This window comes from Hypanus sabinus, chromosome 6 (assembly GCF_030144855.1).
Source record: "Hypanus sabinus isolate sHypSab1 chromosome 6, sHypSab1.hap1, whole genome shotgun sequence".
Taxonomy (NCBI): Eukaryota; Metazoa; Chordata; class Chondrichthyes; order Myliobatiformes; family Dasyatidae; genus Hypanus; species Hypanus sabinus.
The window spans coordinates 182,823,692-182,840,693 of NC_082711.1; the positions used below are offsets into that span (position 1 = coordinate 182,823,692).

Consider the following 17,002-nt stretch of genomic DNA (forward strand, 5'->3'; position numbering starts at 1 on the left):
ACTTCCTCTACACATCCACTCTATCAAGGCCTTTCACCATTTGATAGGATTCCAATGAGGTCACCCCTCATTCTTCTGAATTCTAGTGAATACAGGCCCAGAGCCATCAAACATTCTTCATTGACAAGCCATTCAATCCTGGAATCATTTTCATGAACCTCCTTTGAACCCTCTCCAGTTTCAGCACGTCCTTTCCTAGACAAGAGGCCCAAACCTGCTCACAATACTCCAAGTCAGGACTCAACAGTGCTTTACAAAGTTTCAACATTACATCCTTGCTTTTATATTCTAGTGCTTGTGAAATGAATGCTAACATTACATAACTGTGGTAAACTATATATACCTGTCAGGACACACCCCTCTGCTGACTGCTCCTGTGGCTCCTCCCACAGACCCCTGTATAAAGGCGATTGGGGCACTGCTCCTCCCTCAGTCTCCAAGATGTTGTGCTCCCTTTTTGCTGTTAATAAAAGCCTATCGTTCGCTTCCACTCTCCAAGAGTTATCAATGGTGCATCAATAACCATATAACAATTACAGCACAGAAACTATGCCATCTCGGGCCTTCTAGTCCATGCTGAATGCTTACTCACACCTAGTCCCATCAACCTGCATTCAGCCCATAACCCTCCATTCCTTTCCTGTCCATATACCTATCCAATTTTACTTTAAATGACAATATCGAACCTGCCTCTACCACTTCTACTGGAAGCTCATTCCACACAGCTACCACTCTCTGAGTAAAAAAGATCCCCCTTGTGTTACCTCTAAACTTTTGCCCCCTAACTCTCAACTCATGTCCTCTTGTTTAAATCTCCCCATCTCTCAATGGAAAAAGCCTATCCACGTCATAATTTTAAATACCTCTATCAAGTCCCCCCTCAACCTTCTACACTCCAAAGAATAAAGACCTAACTTTCTCTGTAACTTAGGTGCTGAAACCCAGGTAACATTCTAGTAAATCTTCTCTGTACTCTCACTATTTTGTTGACATCTTTCCTATAATTCGGTGACCAGAACTGTACACAATCCTCCAAATTTGGCCTTACCAATGCTTTGTACAATTTTAACATTACATCCCAACTTGTATACTCAATGCTCTGATTTATAAAGGCCAGCAAACCAAAAGCTTTCTTCACCACCCTATCCACAAGAGATTCTAACTTCAGGGAACTATGCACCATTATTCCTACATCATTCTGTTCTACTGCATTCTTCAATGCCCTACCATTTACCGTATAACCATATAACAATCACAGCACGGAAACAGGCCATCTTGGCCCTCCTAGTCCGTGCCGAACCCTTAATCTCACCTAGTCCCACCTACCTGCACTCAGCCCAAAACCCTCCACTCCGTTCCTGTCCATATACCTATCCAATTTTACCTTAAATGACACAACTGAACAAGCCTCTACTACTTCTACAGGAAGCTCATTCCACACAGCTATCACTCTTTGAGTAAAGAAATACCCCCTCGTGTTTCCCTTAAACTTCTGCCCCCTAACTCTCAAATCATGTCCTCTAGTTTGAATCTCCCCTACTCTCAATGGAAACAGCCTGTTCACGTCAACTCTATCTATCCCTCTCAAAATTTTAAATACCTCAATCAAATCCCCCCTCAACCTTCTACGCTCCAATGAATAGAGACCTAACTTGTTCAACCATGTATGTCCTATTTTGATTAGTCCTACCAAAATGTAGCACCTCACACTTATCAGCATTAAACTCCATCTGCCATCTTTCAGCCCACTCTTCTAACTGGCCTAAATCTCTCTGCAAGCTTTGAAAACCTACTTCATTATCCACAACGCCATCTATCTTAGTATCATCTGCCTACTTACTAATCCAATTTGCCAGCCCATTATCCAGATCACTAATGTATATGACAAACAACACTGGACCCAGTACAGATCCCTGAGGCACACCACGAGTCACCGGCCTCCAACCTGACAAACAGTTATCCACCACTTCTCTCTGGCATCTCCCATCCAACCACTGTTGAATCCATTTTTATTCCTTCAATATTAATACCTAATGATTGAACCTTCCTAACTAACCTTCCGTGTGGAACCTTGTCAAAGGCCTTACTGAAGTCTATATAGACAACATCCACTGCTTTACCCTTGTCAACTTTCCTAGTAACCTCTTCAAAATATTCAATAAGATTTGTCAAACGTGATCTTCCACACACAAATCCATGTTGACTGTTCCTAATCAGACCCTGTCTATCCAGATAATTATATATACCATCACTAAGAATACTTTCCATTAATTTACCCACCACTGACGTCAAACTTACAGGCCTACTCCATGCTGCCTATGTTTATTGCAGATATCTCTCTTTTACTGAACCAAGTTTCCAAGTTTCCAATATACATTGAAAACCATGGCTCTCTCAAACTTTTAACCTTTGCTTTCAATCTAACAGGAACATAATGATTCTGTACCCTCAAAATTTTACCTTTAAATAACCATTTCTCTATTACATCCTTCCCATAAAACAAATTGTCCTAAGGGAAATTAGGGATAGTATCAAGTCCAAAGAAGAAACATATAAATTAGCAAAAAAAAGCAGCACACCTGAGGACTGGGAGAAATTCAGAGACCAGCAGAGGAGGACAAAGGGCTTAATTAGGAAAGGGAAAAAAGATTATGAGAGAAAGCTGGCAGGGAACATAAAATCTGACTGTAAAAGCTTTTATAGATACATGAAAAGAAAAAGATTGGTCAAGACAAATGTAGGTCCCTTACAGTCAGAAACAGGTGAAGTGATCATAGGGAACAAAGACATGACAGACCAATTGAATAACTACTTTGGTTCTGTCTTCACTAAGGAGGACATAAATAATCTTCCAGAAATAGTAAGGGACTGAGGGTCTAGTGAGATGGAGGAACTGAAGGAAATACATGTTAGTAGGGAAGTGGTGTTAGGTAAATTGAAGGGATTAAAGGCAGATAAATCCCCAGGGCCAGATGGTCTGCATCCCAGAGTGCTTATGGAAGTAGCCCAAGAAATAGTGGATGAATTAGTGATAATTTTTCAAAACTCCTTAGATTCTGGATTAGTTCCTGAGGATTGGAGGGTGGCTGATGTAACCCCACTTTTTAAAAAAGGAGGGAGAGAGAAACGGGGGAATTATAGACTGGTTAGTCTGACATCGGTGGTGGGGAAAATGCTAGAGTCGGTTATCAAAGATGTGATAACAGCACATTTGGAAAGAGGTGAAATCATCGGACAAAGTCGGCATGGATTTGTGAAAGGAAAATCATGTCTGACGAATCTTATAGAATTTTTTGAAGATGTAACTAGTAGAGTGGATAGGGGAGAGCCAGTGGATGTGGTATATTTAGATTTTCAAAAGGCTTTTGACAAGGTCCCACACAGGAGATTAGTGTGCAAACTTAAAGCACACGGTATTGGGGGTATAGTATTGATGTGGATAGAGAATCGGTTGGCAGACAGGAAGCAAAGAGTGGGAGTAAACCAGACCTTTTCAGAATGGCAGGCAGTGACTAGTGGGGTAGAAACATAGAAAATAGGTGCAGGAGAAGGCCATTCGGCCCTTCGAGCCTGCACCGCCATTCAGTATGATCATGGCTGATCATCCAACTCAGAACCCTGTACCTGCTTTCTCTCCATACCCCCTGATCCCTTTAGCCACAAGGGCCATATCTAACTTCCTCTTAAATATAGCCAATGAACCGGCCTCAACTATTTCCTGTGGCAGAGAATTCCACAGATTCACCACTCTCTGTGTGAAGAAGTTTTTCCTCATCTCGGTCCTAAAAGGCTTCCCCTTTATCCTTAAACTGTGTACCGCAAGGTACCACAAGGCTCAGTGCTGGGACCCCAGTTGTTTACAATATATATTAATGATTTAGACGAGGGAATTAAATGCAGCATCTCCAAGTTTGCAGATGACACGAAGCTGGGCGGCAGCGTTAGCTGTGAGGAGGATGCTAAGAGGATGCAGGGTGACTTGGGTAGGTTAGGTGAGTGGGCACATTCATGGCAGATGCAATTTAATGTGGATAAATGTGAGGTTATCCACTTTGGTTGCAAGAACAGGGAAACAGATTCTTATCTGAATGGTGGCCGATTAGGAAAAGGCGAGATGCAACAAGACCTGGATGTCATTGTACACCAGTCATTGAAGGTGGGCATGCAGGTACAGCAGGCGGTGAAAAAGGCAAATGGTATGTTGGCATTCATAGCAAAAGGATTTGAGTTGAGGAGCAGGGAGGTTCTACTGCAGTTGTACAAGGCCTTGGTGGGACCGCACCTAGAATATTGTGTGCAGTTTTGGTCCCCTAATCTGAGGAAAGACATTCTTGCCATAGAGGGAGTACAGAGAAGGTTCACCAGATTGATCCCTGGGATGGCAGGACTTTCATATGAAGAAAGACTGGATCGACTAGGCTTATACTCACTGGAATTTAGAAGATTGAGGGGGGATCTTATTGAAACGTATAAAATTCTAAAGGGATTGGACAGGCTAGATGCAGGAAGATTGTTTCCGATGTTGGTGAAGTCCAGAACGAGGGGTCACAGTTTAAGGATAAAGGGGAAGCCTTTTAGGACCGAGATGAGGAAAAACTTCTTCACACAGAGAGTGGTGAATCTGTGGAATTCTCTGCCACAGGAAACAGTTGAGGCTGGTTCATTGGCTATATTTAAGAGGAAGTTAAATATGGCCCTTGTGGCTAAAGGGATCGGGGGTATGGAGAGAAAGCAGGTACAGGGTTCTGAGTTGGATGATCAGCCGTGATCATACTGAATGGCGGTGCAGGCTCAAAGAGCCGAATGGCCTACTCCTGCACCTATTTTCTATGTTTCTATGTTTCAATCCACTCCTTCTAAATTCTTTCACATCTCCTCAAAGTTAGCCTTTCTCCAATCAAAAATCTCAACCCTGGGTCCGGTCCTATCCTTCTCCATAATTATATTGAAACTAATGCTATTGTGATCACTAGACCCAAAGTACTCCCCAACACATACCTTCGTCACTTGACCTATCTCATTCCCTAACAGGAGATCCAACACTGCCCCTTCTCTAGTTGGTACCTCTATGTATTGCTGCAAAAAACTATCCTGCACACATTTTACAAACTCCAAACCATCCAGCCCTTTTACAGTATGGGCTTCCCAGTCTATGTGTGGAAATTAAAATCTCCCACAATCACAACCCTGTGCTTACTCCAAATATCTGCTATATCCTTGCAAATTTGCTCTTCCAATTCTCGTTCCCCATTAGGTGGTCTATAATACACCCCTATAAGTGTTACTACACCTTTCCCATTTCTCAATTCCACCCAAATAGTCTCCCTAGACGAGCTCTCTAATCTATCCTGCCAGGGTACCACCGTAATATTTTCTCTAAAAATCAATGCAACACCTCCCCCTCTTGTCCCTCCGATTCTATCACACCTGAAGCAACGAAATTCAGGAATATTTAGTTACCAATCACACCCCTCCTGCAACCTTGTTTCACTAATAGCTACAACATCATATTTCTAGGTATTAGTCCGTGTTCTAAGCTCATCCACCTTTCTTACAATGCTCTTAGCATTAAATTAAATGCACTTAAGAAATTCTCCACCTCTTACTCTCTGTTTATCACTAACGGTGCAAACAACTTTACTATCTTCTTCTTCTTCCTTCTCCCATACATCTGTTATACACTCTGGTTCCACTCCCCCCCCCTTGTATCTAGTTTAAATCCACTGGAGCCTCTCTAGCAAACCTACCTGCAAGAATATTTGTCCCCCTCCAGTTCAGATGTAAACCATCCTGCTAGAACAGGTCCAACTTTACCTGGAAAACTGCCCAATTATCTATTAATCTGAAGCCCTCCCTCCTGCACCATGTCTTCAGCCATGTGTTGATCTGCACTATCTTACTATTTCTAAACTCACCTGCACGTGGCACTGGTAGCAATCCTGAGATTGCTATCCTGGAGGTCCTGTCCTTTAACTTGGTGCCTAACTCCCTAAACTCACCTTTCAGGACCTCCTCACTCTTCCTACCCACATCATTGGTCCCTACATGGAGCACAACATCCAGCTGCTTACCCTCCCTCTTGAGAGTACTTGAACTCGATCAGAGATATTGTGGACCCTGGCACCAGGGAGGCAACAGACCATCCAGGATTCTCAATCTCTTCTACAGAACCTCTTATCTGTCCCCCTAACTATCGAATCCACTATCACTACTGGTCTCCTCTTTTCCCTCCTTCCCTTCTGAGCTGAGGGTCCAGTCTCGGTGCCAGAGACGCAACCACTGCAACTTGTCACTGGTAGGTCGTCCCTACCAACAATATCCAAAACGGTATACTTATTGTTGATGGGAACAGCCACAGGGGTGCTCTGCTCTTCCTATCTATTCCCCTTCCCTCTCCTGACAGTTACCCAGCTACCTGCCTCCTGACTCTTAGGGGTGACAATCTCCCTGTAACTCCTGTTTATTTCTGCCTCTGCCTCCCAAATGATCCGAGGTTCATCCAGCTCCAGCTCCAGTTCCCTAACACAGTTTGTCAGGAGCTGCAGATGGATGCACCTTTTGCAGGTGTAGTCATCAGGGACAATTACGCTTGCCCTGACTTCCTACATACTGCAAATGGAGCACTCAACTGCCTTAACTGCTGCCTCCGTTACCTACTCCTAAGGTAATTAAATTAATTAAAGGAACTTACCTGGCCTTACCTCACTTGGAGTGAAGCTCGACATCAGCCTCTGCTCGCCGAAGCCTCTCGAGCCAAAGCCTTCCTACTCTGTCACCCTCTACTCCGTCACCTGCTATTATGTCACCCGCTCCGCTAACCTGCTCTCTTTTTAAATTCTCCCACTGCCTCACGGGCCAACTTTCACATGCTTGCGCAGTTGTGCCCCATTCAAACCGCCAAAGAAATGATCCATCGCATTTGCCTTACTCATCACAGACTCAACCTGCAAATTAAACTTTAGGGGATTCTGCACAATGACTCCTAAGTCCCTTTCACCTCAATGTTTTGTATATTATCTCCTCCAATTCATTTCTTCTACCAAAGTGCATGACCAAACACTTCCCAATTCTGTATTCCATCTACCATTTCTTTAACCATTCTCATAATCTGTCTAAGTCCTTCTGTAGCCTCTCTACTTCTTCAAAACTACTTGCCCCTCCACTTAACTTCATATAGTCTGCAAACTTTGCAACAAAGCCATCAATTCTAACATCCAAATCATTGACATATAACGTAAAAAGAATTGGTCCTAACACAGACCCCTGTGGAACACCACTGTCACCAGCAGCCAGCCAGAAAAGGCTCCCTTTATTCTTCCTCTTAGCCTCCTGTCAATTAGCCACTGCTTTATCTACCCATGCTAGAATCTTTCCTGTAAAACCATGGGCTCGTAACTTGTTAAGCAGTCTCATGTGTGGCACCTTGTCAAAGGCCTTCTGAAAATCCAAGTACACAACATCAACCAATTCTCCTTTGTCTATCCTGCTTGTTATTTCTTTAAAGATTTCCAACAGATCTGTTAGGCAAGACTTCCCCTTTATGTATCTGAAGAAACTTTTGTTATCTTCTTTAATACTATTGGCTAGCTCACTTTTGTATTCCATATTTACCTACTTATTTACTTTTTCAGTTGCCTTCTATTGGTTTTTAAAAGCTTCCAATCAAACTTCCCAGGAATTTTAGCTCTATTATATATCCTCTTTTTGCCTTTATGTTGGCTTTGACTTATCTTGTTAGCCATAGTTGTGCCATCTTTCCTTTAGAATACTTCTTCCTTTCTGGGATGTATAAATCCTGTGTCTTCCAAATTGTTTCTGGAAATTTCAACCATTGCTGCTCTGCCATCATCCCTGCCAGTGTTCTTTTCTAATCGATTCTAGCCAACTCGTCTCTCACACCTCTGCAATTCCCTTTAATTCACTGTTATACTGATACATCTGACTTTAGCTTATTCTTCTCAAATTTCAGCATGAATTTCATCATATTATGATCATTTTCCCTCAGGGTTCTTTCACCTTAGGCTCACTAATCAATTCTGATTCATTGCACAACACCCAGTCCAGAATAGCTGATCCCCTAGTGGGCTCAACCACAAGCTGCGGAACACCACTAACTACTGGCAGCCAACCAGAAAAGGATCCTTTTATTCCCACTCCCTGTCTCCTACCAATCAGCCAATGCTCTAACCATGTTAGTAACTTTCCTGTAATACCATGGGCTCTTAACTTGGTAAGTAGCCTCATGTGTGGCACTTTGTCAAAGGTTTTCTGAAAGTCTAAATATACAACAGCTACTACATCCCCTTTATCTATCCTATGTGTAATCTCCTCAAAGAATTCCAACAGGTTTTTCAGACAAGATTTTTCCCTTAAGGAAACCATGCTGACTTTGTCCCATCTTGAACTGTGTCACCAGTTACACCATTAACTCATCTTTAACAATTGACTCCAACATCTTCCCAACCACTGAGGTCAGGCTAACTGGTCTATAATTTCCTTTCTGTTGCCTTCCTTCTTTCTTAAAGAGTGGAGTGACATTTGCAATTTTCCAGTACTATGGCACTATGCCAGAGTCTAATGATTTTTGAAAGATCATTACTAATACCTCTATAATCTCTACCACTACCTTTTCAGAATACTAAGGTGCAGTTCATCTGGTCTGGGTGACTTCTGTATACCTGGGTCTTTCAGCTCTTTGAGCACCTTCTCCCTTGTAATAGTAATAGTAATTATCTTTCCTTGCACCCGTCAACATCTGGCACTGCTAGTGTCTTCCACAGTGAAGACTGGTGCAAAATACCCATTTAGTTCATTTGCCATCTTCTTGTCTCCTGTTATTATTTCTCTGGTCTCATTTTCTAGTGGTCCACTCTCATCTCTCTTTTATTTTTTACATATTTGAAAAAGCTTTTAATGTACATGTACACTTTGATATTGTTTGCTAGCTTGCTTTCATATTTCATCTTTTCCCTCCTAATGATTCTTTTAGATGCTCTCTGTAGACTTGTAAAAGCTTCCCAATCCTCTGTATTCCCACTGATTTTTACTTTTTTGCATGCCCTCTTCTTTGCTTTTACATTAGCTTTGACATTTCCTGTCAACCACAGTTGTACTATTTTGGCATTAGAGTATTTCTGCGTTTTTGGAATACATCTATCCTGTAGCATCCTCATTATTCCCAGAAATTCACACCATTGCTGGTCTGCTGTCATCCCCGCCAGCATCTCCTTCCAATTTACTTCGGCCAACTCCTCTCTCATACGACTGACATTACAGTGGTATGTCCTACCCTTTAACTAAGCACCCAAGTCCCTGAACAGCTTATGCAGAACCTCATCACTTGTCCTACCAACATCATTGGTACCTACATTGACCACAACATCTGGCTGCTCACCCTCCCACTTAAGAATGCGGAGGACTCGATCCAAGGTATCCTGGACCGTGGCACTCAGGGGAAATGTACCATCCAGGAATCTTGTTCTCATCCACAGATCCTCCTGTACATTCTCCTAACTAATGAATCCCATATCTCCACAGAGTGCCTCTTCTCCCTACTTTTCCCACTGAGTCACAGAGGCAGACTCAGTGCCTCTCTGTGACTCTCCCTTGTTAGGCCATTCCCCCCACCCCAAAGTATCTAAAGCGGTATATCTGTTGTTGAGGGGTTTGGCCACAGGGGTAAACTGCACTGGTTCATTAATGATTTTTCCCTTTTGACTATCACCCAATTTTCTGTGTCCTGCACCTTAGGTGTAACTATCTCTCTATATGTCCTATCTACCACCCCTTTAGCCTCCTGAATGATCGAGTTCATCCAGTTCCACTTCCAACTCCATAATGTGGTTTGTTAGAAGCTACAGGTGGATGTACTTCTTGCCATTGTACTGGTCAGGGACACTGGAGGTCTCCCTGCCTTTGCTCATCCCACAAGAGGAGCATTGCACTATCCTGCCTGACATCTCTACCTAGCTGAGCAGATATAAAGAAAAGAAAAAAAACTTGAGCTTTTCTTCCCTTCGCTCTCTCTGGGTGAAGCCTCTCTTCACTGAAGCCTCAAAGAGCTAAAGCCTTAAGATCACCACTCTACGTCCACTCGGACAATGGCTGCTGCGCTTGCCTCTGCCTTTCTTTAATTCGCTCTTACTAATCAATCCTAAGTGCCGATTGGCCACTAGTCAAAGTTCTGTTATGCTACCACAACCCGTTCTTGCCATTTATCCTTGGGAGTAGACCTGATTGAAGTCTCCTCCTCTTCAAACGTCCAGTGTCTGGATTGCCTGCTGGTCAAAGCTCTGTCCTCTTAATCTTGAATATTGATAAAATGGTTTGGGATTCTCTTTAATCCTACTTGCCATGAGCATTTCAAAGGCTATCTAGTTCTCTTAATCCCCTTCTTAAGCTCCTTTCTATATTTTTATATATAATTTTCAAGGGCTCTGTTTGATTTTACTTCCTTTTACCTCTTTGATTAAATTCACCATCTTCCTCACCATCCACGATTTTCTTACCTTATTCTTCCTTCTTACTGAAACATATCCTGTACTGTTAGAATTTAAATACCCTCCACATGTCAGATATGCACTTGCCCAAAAACAGCTGTCCCCAATTAATTCTTCCCAGTGCATGCCCAATACTTTCATAATTTTTCCTGACCTACCTTCATATTCTCCAACAACGTGCATACTTTGCTTCATAAGACAGAGTCTAGGCTTTGAGAATTGAGTCTAGCTTTGGTTACCTTGCTGTAGGAACAGTGTTATTTAACTGGAAAAAGTAGGGAAAAGATTCATAATAATGTTGACAAGACTTTGGAGGCTGAGTTATAGAGAGAGGTTGGACAAGCCAAGGCTCTAGTCTGTGGAGAGTAGGAAACTGAGAGGTGATTTTATGAAAGTGTATAAAATAATGAGGGCTGTGGATAGATTGAATAAACTCAGAATTTTTCCCCCAGATTGAGGATTCAATAACTAGAGGATGTTGATTTAGGGTGGGACAGGAAGATTTAGCAGGAACTTGAGGGGCAACTTTTATTTTAACACAAAGGATGGTATATGTAAAATGAGCTGCCAGAGGAAATGACTGAAACAGGTACAACAACAATGTTAAGACAACAATGGGCAGGAATATGGATAGGAAAGGTTTAGGACACTATGGGCCAAAGACTGGTAAATGGGACTAGAGTGCATGAGCATTAGAACATAGAACATAGAATAGTACAGCACATTACAGGCCCTTCAGCCCACAATGTTGTGCTGACCCTCAAACCCTGCCTCCCATATAACCCCCCACCTTAAATTCCTCCATATACTTGTCTAGTAGTCTTTTAACCTTCACTAGTGTGTCTGCCACCACCACTGACTCAGGCAGTGCATTCCATGCACCAACCACTCTCTGAGTGAAAACCCTTCCTCTAATATCCCCCTTGAACTTCCCTCCCCTTAATTTAAAGACATGTCCTCTTGTACTGAGCAGTGGTGCCCTGGGGAAGAGGCGCTGGCTGTCCACTCTGTCTATTCCTCTTAATATCTTGTACACCTCTATCATGTCTCCTCTCATTCTCCTTCTCTCCAAAGAGTAAAGCCCTGGCTCCCTTAATCTCTGATCATAATCCATACTCTCTAAACCAGGCAACATCCTGGTAAATCTCCTCTGTACCCTTTTCAATGCTTCCACATCCTTCCTATAGTGAGGCAACCAGAACTGGACACAGTACTCCAAGTGTGGCCTAATTAGACTTTTATAGAGCTGCATCATTACACCGTGTCTCTTAAAATCTATCCTTCGACATATGAAAGCTAACACCCCATAAGCTTTCTTAACTACCCTATCTACCTGTGAGGCAACTTTCAGGGATCCATGGACATGTACCCCCAGATCCCTCTGCTCCTCCATACTACCAAGTATCCTGCCATTTACTTTGTACTCTGCTTTGGAGTTTGCCCTTCCAAAGTGTACCACCTCACACTTCTCCGGGTTGAACTCCATCTGCCACTGCTCAACCCACTTCTGCATCCTATCAACGTCTCTCTGCAATCTTCGACAATCCTCTACACTGTCTACAACACCACCAACATTTGTGTCATCTGCAAACTTACCAACCCACCCTTCTACCCCCACATCCAGGTCGTTAATAAAAATCACAAAAAGTAGAGGTCCCAGAACAGATCCTTGTGGGACACCACTAGTCACACACCTCCAATCTGAATGTACTCCCTCCACCACAACCCTCTGCCTTCTGCAGAAAAGCCAATTCGGAATCCACCTGGCCAAACTTCCCTGGATCCCATGCCTTCTGACTTTCTGAATAAGCCTACCATGTGGAACCTTGTCAAATGCCTTATTAAAATCCACGTAGATCACATCCACTGCACCACCCTCATCTATATGCCTGGTCACCTCCTCAAAGGACTCTATCAGGCTTGTTAGGCATGATCTGCCCTTCACAAAGCCATGCTGACTGTCCCTGATCAGACTATGATTCTCTAAATGCCCATAGATCCTATCTCTAAGAATCTTTTCCAACAGCTTTCCCACCACAGACATAATTGGTTACTGGTCTATAATTACCCGGACTATCCCTACTACCTTTTTTGAACAAGGGGACAACATTCGCCTCCCTCCAATCCTCCAGTACCATTCCTGTGGACAACAAGGACATAAAGATCCTAGCCAGAGGCTCAGCAATCTCTTCCCTCGCCGTGTGGAGCAGCCTGGGGAATATTCCGTCAAGCCCCAGGGACTTATTCGTCCTAACGTATTTTAACAACTCCAACACTTCCTCTCCCTTAATATCAACATGCTCCAGAACATCAACCTCACTCATATTGTCCTCACTATCATCAAGTTCCCTCACATTGGTGAATACTGAAGTACTCATTGAGGACCTCGCTCACTTCCACAGCCTCCAGGCACATCTTCCCACTTTTATCTCTAATCAGTCCTACCTTCACTCCTGTCATCCTTTTGTTCTTCACATAACTGAAGAATGCCTTGGGGTTTTCCTTTACCCTTTTTGCCAAGGCCTTCTCATGCCCCCTTCTTGCTCTTCTCAGCTCCTTCTTAAGCTCCTTTCTTGCTACCCTATATTCCTCAATAGAGCCATCTGATCCTTGCTTCCTAAACCTCATGTATGCTGCCTTCTTCCACCTGACTAGATTTCCCACTTCACTTGTCACCCATGGTTCCTTCACCCTACCATTCTGTATCTTCCTCACCGGGACAAATTTATCCCTAACATCCTGCAAGATATCCCTAAACGTCGACCACATGTCCATGGTTCATTTCCCTACAAAAACATCATCCCAATTCACACCCTCAAGTTCTAGCCTTATAGCCTCATAATTTGCCCTTCCCCAATTAAAATCTTCTCTGATTCTATCCTTTTCCATGATAATGCTAAAGGCCAGGGAGCGGTGATCACTGTCCCCCAGATGCTCACCCACTGACAGATCTGTGACCTGACCCGGTTCGTTACCTAATACTAGATCCAGTATGGCATTCCCCCTAGTCGGCCTGTCAACATACTGTGACAGGAATCCATCCTGGACACACTTAACAAATTCTGCCCCATCTAAGCCCTTGGAACTAATCAAGTGCCAATCAGTATTAGGGAAGTTAAAGTCACCCATGATAACAACCCTGTTATTTTGCACCTTTCCAAAATCTGCCTCCCAATCTGCTCCTCGGTATCTCTGCTGCTACCAGGGGGCCTATAGAATACTCCCAGTAGAGTAACTGCTGCCTTCCTGTTCCTGACTTCCACCCATACTGACTCAAAAGAGGATCCTGCTAGATTACCCACTCTTTCTGCAGCTGTAATAGTATCCCTGACCAGTAATGCCACACCTCCTCCCCTTTTCCCCACCTCTCTATCCCTTTTAAAGCACTGAAATCCAGGAATATTGAGAATCCATTCCTGTCCTGGTGCCAGCCATGTCTCCGTAATGGTCACTACATCATAATTAGGTCAGCATGGACCAGCTGGGCTGAAGAGCATGTTTCTGTACTGTATAATTCAATTAATTCCATGGACTTATTTTTCTTCAACTGTTGAATGCTATTTTCTGTATTTGTTCCTCATTCCAGGAATCTACAACTTTTATGACCAACACAAGTCAGTTATTTGTATGCTTCAAGAATTTAGAGTCAGACATAGCAAATATTGGAAGTGACAAGTTAGAGTATCTATGGATAAAGAAACAGTATTAATATTTTGGTTCATTGAATTTCAATCATTATTTTTATTTTAATTGAAAAGCTTCACTGCTGTTTGATGTCACCCCAGTTAATAATGAATGTCTGGAAAGAATGGTAAAACCAGACCCATTTCTACTCCTAAGGTTACAACATCTTGTTCCACCATTCCAGACATTAAGAATGTATAATGTGATAATTAAAAATCTATTACACATAAAAGTCTTACGCAACAAGATACTTACTGTTTCTTGAAAAAGCTGGAAAGGTATAACTGCTCATATTGCTAAAGACTGGTAAGTTACCAGCTATCAGACTGGTAAGAAGCTGCACAGGACCAAAAGAAGCTGCAGAAGGTTGTAAATCTAGTTAACTCCATCTTGGACACTAGCCTACAAAGTACTCAGGACATCTTTAGGGAGTGTTGTCTCAGAAAGGCAGCGTCCATTATTAAGGACCTCCTGCCCCCAGGGCATGCCCTTTTCTCACTGTTACCATCAGGTAGGAGGTACAGAAGCCTGAAGGCACACACTCAGCGATTCAGGAACAGCTTCTTCCCCTCTGCCATCCAATTCCTAAATGGACATTGAAGCTTTGGACACTACCTCACTTTCTTAATATACAGTATTTCTGTTTTTGCACATTTTTAAAAATCTGTTTAATATACATAATTGATTTACTTGTTTATTTATTATTATGTTTTATTTTATTTATTACTTTTTTTCTCTCTCTGCTAGATTATGTATAGCATTGAACTGCTGCTGCTAAGTTAACAAATTTCACGTCACATGCTGGATGATAATAAACCAGATTCTGATCTGATCTGACCTGACCTGCCTTGTGTTTTTGTACTTAATTTGACAGTCTTCTTCATTCATTGGTGTGAAGTGTACAGATCAAGGAACAGCAAACTCCTTGTCATTCTTAAATTGTGAGATTTCCCATCCAGTCTTCAAGAGGACTTCACAGGTAAGCAATAAAAGTTCCATGTGCACATTCACAATTCAAAATTAACATATTTGTATTGATTTTTTTTCTATGCAGAAGTGTATACATAGCTGGTCTTCCATTTATATACATTCAAATAAATACAATATCTCTCCCCTCTAAGTATATTCACATACTATTTTCTCATATCTATACAAACATATATACAGATGTTCTCAAAGGTATGTAACACACCAGTTAGAACTTTGTGCAGTGTCAAAGAGTCACAGAGCATGGAAATAAACCCTTCAGTCCAACTGGTGCATGCTGACCAATTGGTTTGCTTTTGGTCCATGTTCCTATCATGTGCTTGTTCAAGTACTTTTAAATGTTATTAATGTAACTGCTTCAAACACTTCCTCTAGCAACTCATTCCATATACCAATCTCTCTTTGATATGTCACCCCTCATACTCCTACTAAATTTCTCCCCTCTCACTTTAATCATATGCCCTCTAGTTCTTGATTCCCCAACTCTGAGTAACAAATTTAAAGATTCAAGGAATGTATAAATTATACAACATTGAGATTTGTCTGTTTACAAGCAGCCTCAAAGCAAGAAACCTGAAAGAACCCAATTTTTAAAAAATAAAGACCACAGAGAAAGAGAAAAAAATTTCAAATCATGCAAAAAAGATGCAAAGCAAATTGAGAGCTTAGATCTAAATCCCCAGAGCAGCCTGGTTTCAGTTCATCATATTAATAGGGCAATTGCTGCAGACACAAAGCACAGCAGTCAGGGCAGTCTCACAGCCTCAGAGTCACAGATAAAAGAGTGAACTGGATTCTCCCTATTTATGCCTCACATGATTTTACATATTTCTACCAGATCACCCCTCATTCTACTACACTCCAAGAGAAACAGTCCCAATCCAGTCAACCTCTCTCCATAACTCAGTCACTTGAGTCCATCCCATCAGCATCCTCATAAAATCTCCTCTGCAGCTTAATTGCATCTTTCCTACAGCAGAGTGAACAAAATTGAAAAGAACATAAGAAATAGGAGCAGGAATAGGACATCTGGCCCATCGAGCCTGCTACACCATTCAATAAGATCATTGCTGATCTGACTATGGATTCATCTCCACCTACCTGCCTTTTCCCCATAACCCTTAATTTCCCTTCTATGCAAAAATCTATCCAACTTTGTCTCAAACATATTTACTGAGGCAGCATCCACTGCTTCATTGGGCACAGAATTCCACAGATTCACTACTCTTTGGGAAAAGCAGTTCCTCCTCATCTCTGTCCTAAATTTACTCCCCCGAATCTTGAGAATATTCCAAATGCATCATGAATGTCCTGATGCAACATGACATATACTCAGTACCAACTAATGAAGACAAGTGTACCAAAAGCCTTGTCACCACACCATCTGCCTGCAACAACATTTTCAGGGAACATGTACTTGTACTCCAACACTCCCTAGTTCTACAAAGCTTCCTAGGGTTCTACTATTCAATGTTTTACTGAAGTGCTGCACCTCATACTGCCTTTCTGTTCTGTTCTGTTCTGGGTGTCAGATCTAGGATTTCCAGGAGATTCCCAGCCTCCCCGATGGCCACATCTTCACTAGGTGCATTGAGATGCATCTCCTTAGAGACCATGTTAGGGAACTGGAGCTGCAGCTCGATGACCTTTGGCTTGTTAGGGAAAGTGAAGAGGTGATCGACAGGACTTACAGGGAGGTAGTCACCACAAGTTTACAGGAAACAGATAAATGGCTGACTGGCAGGAGAGGGAAGGGAGAATGTCAAATAGTGGTGAGCACCCCTGTGGCTGTCCTCCCCAACAACAGTGAGTACTCCTTTTTGTGTACTGTT

General features: G+C 42.5%; 1 protein-coding gene across 2 annotated transcripts in view; it reads left to right on the plus strand.

The window, feature by feature from the left end:
• Positions 1-17,002, plus strand: part of LOC132396199 (integrin alpha-E-like) — a 300,648-nt gene that overhangs the window by 187,801 nt on the left and 95,845 nt on the right. For both annotated transcript variants that reach the window (XM_059973778.1, XM_059973777.1), the window contains exon 22: positions 15,058-15,162. In XM_059973778.1, coding sequence (XP_059829761.1) covers positions 15,058-15,162 — 105 coding nt within the window. The remainder of the gene's footprint in view (positions 1-15,057; positions 15,163-17,002) is intronic.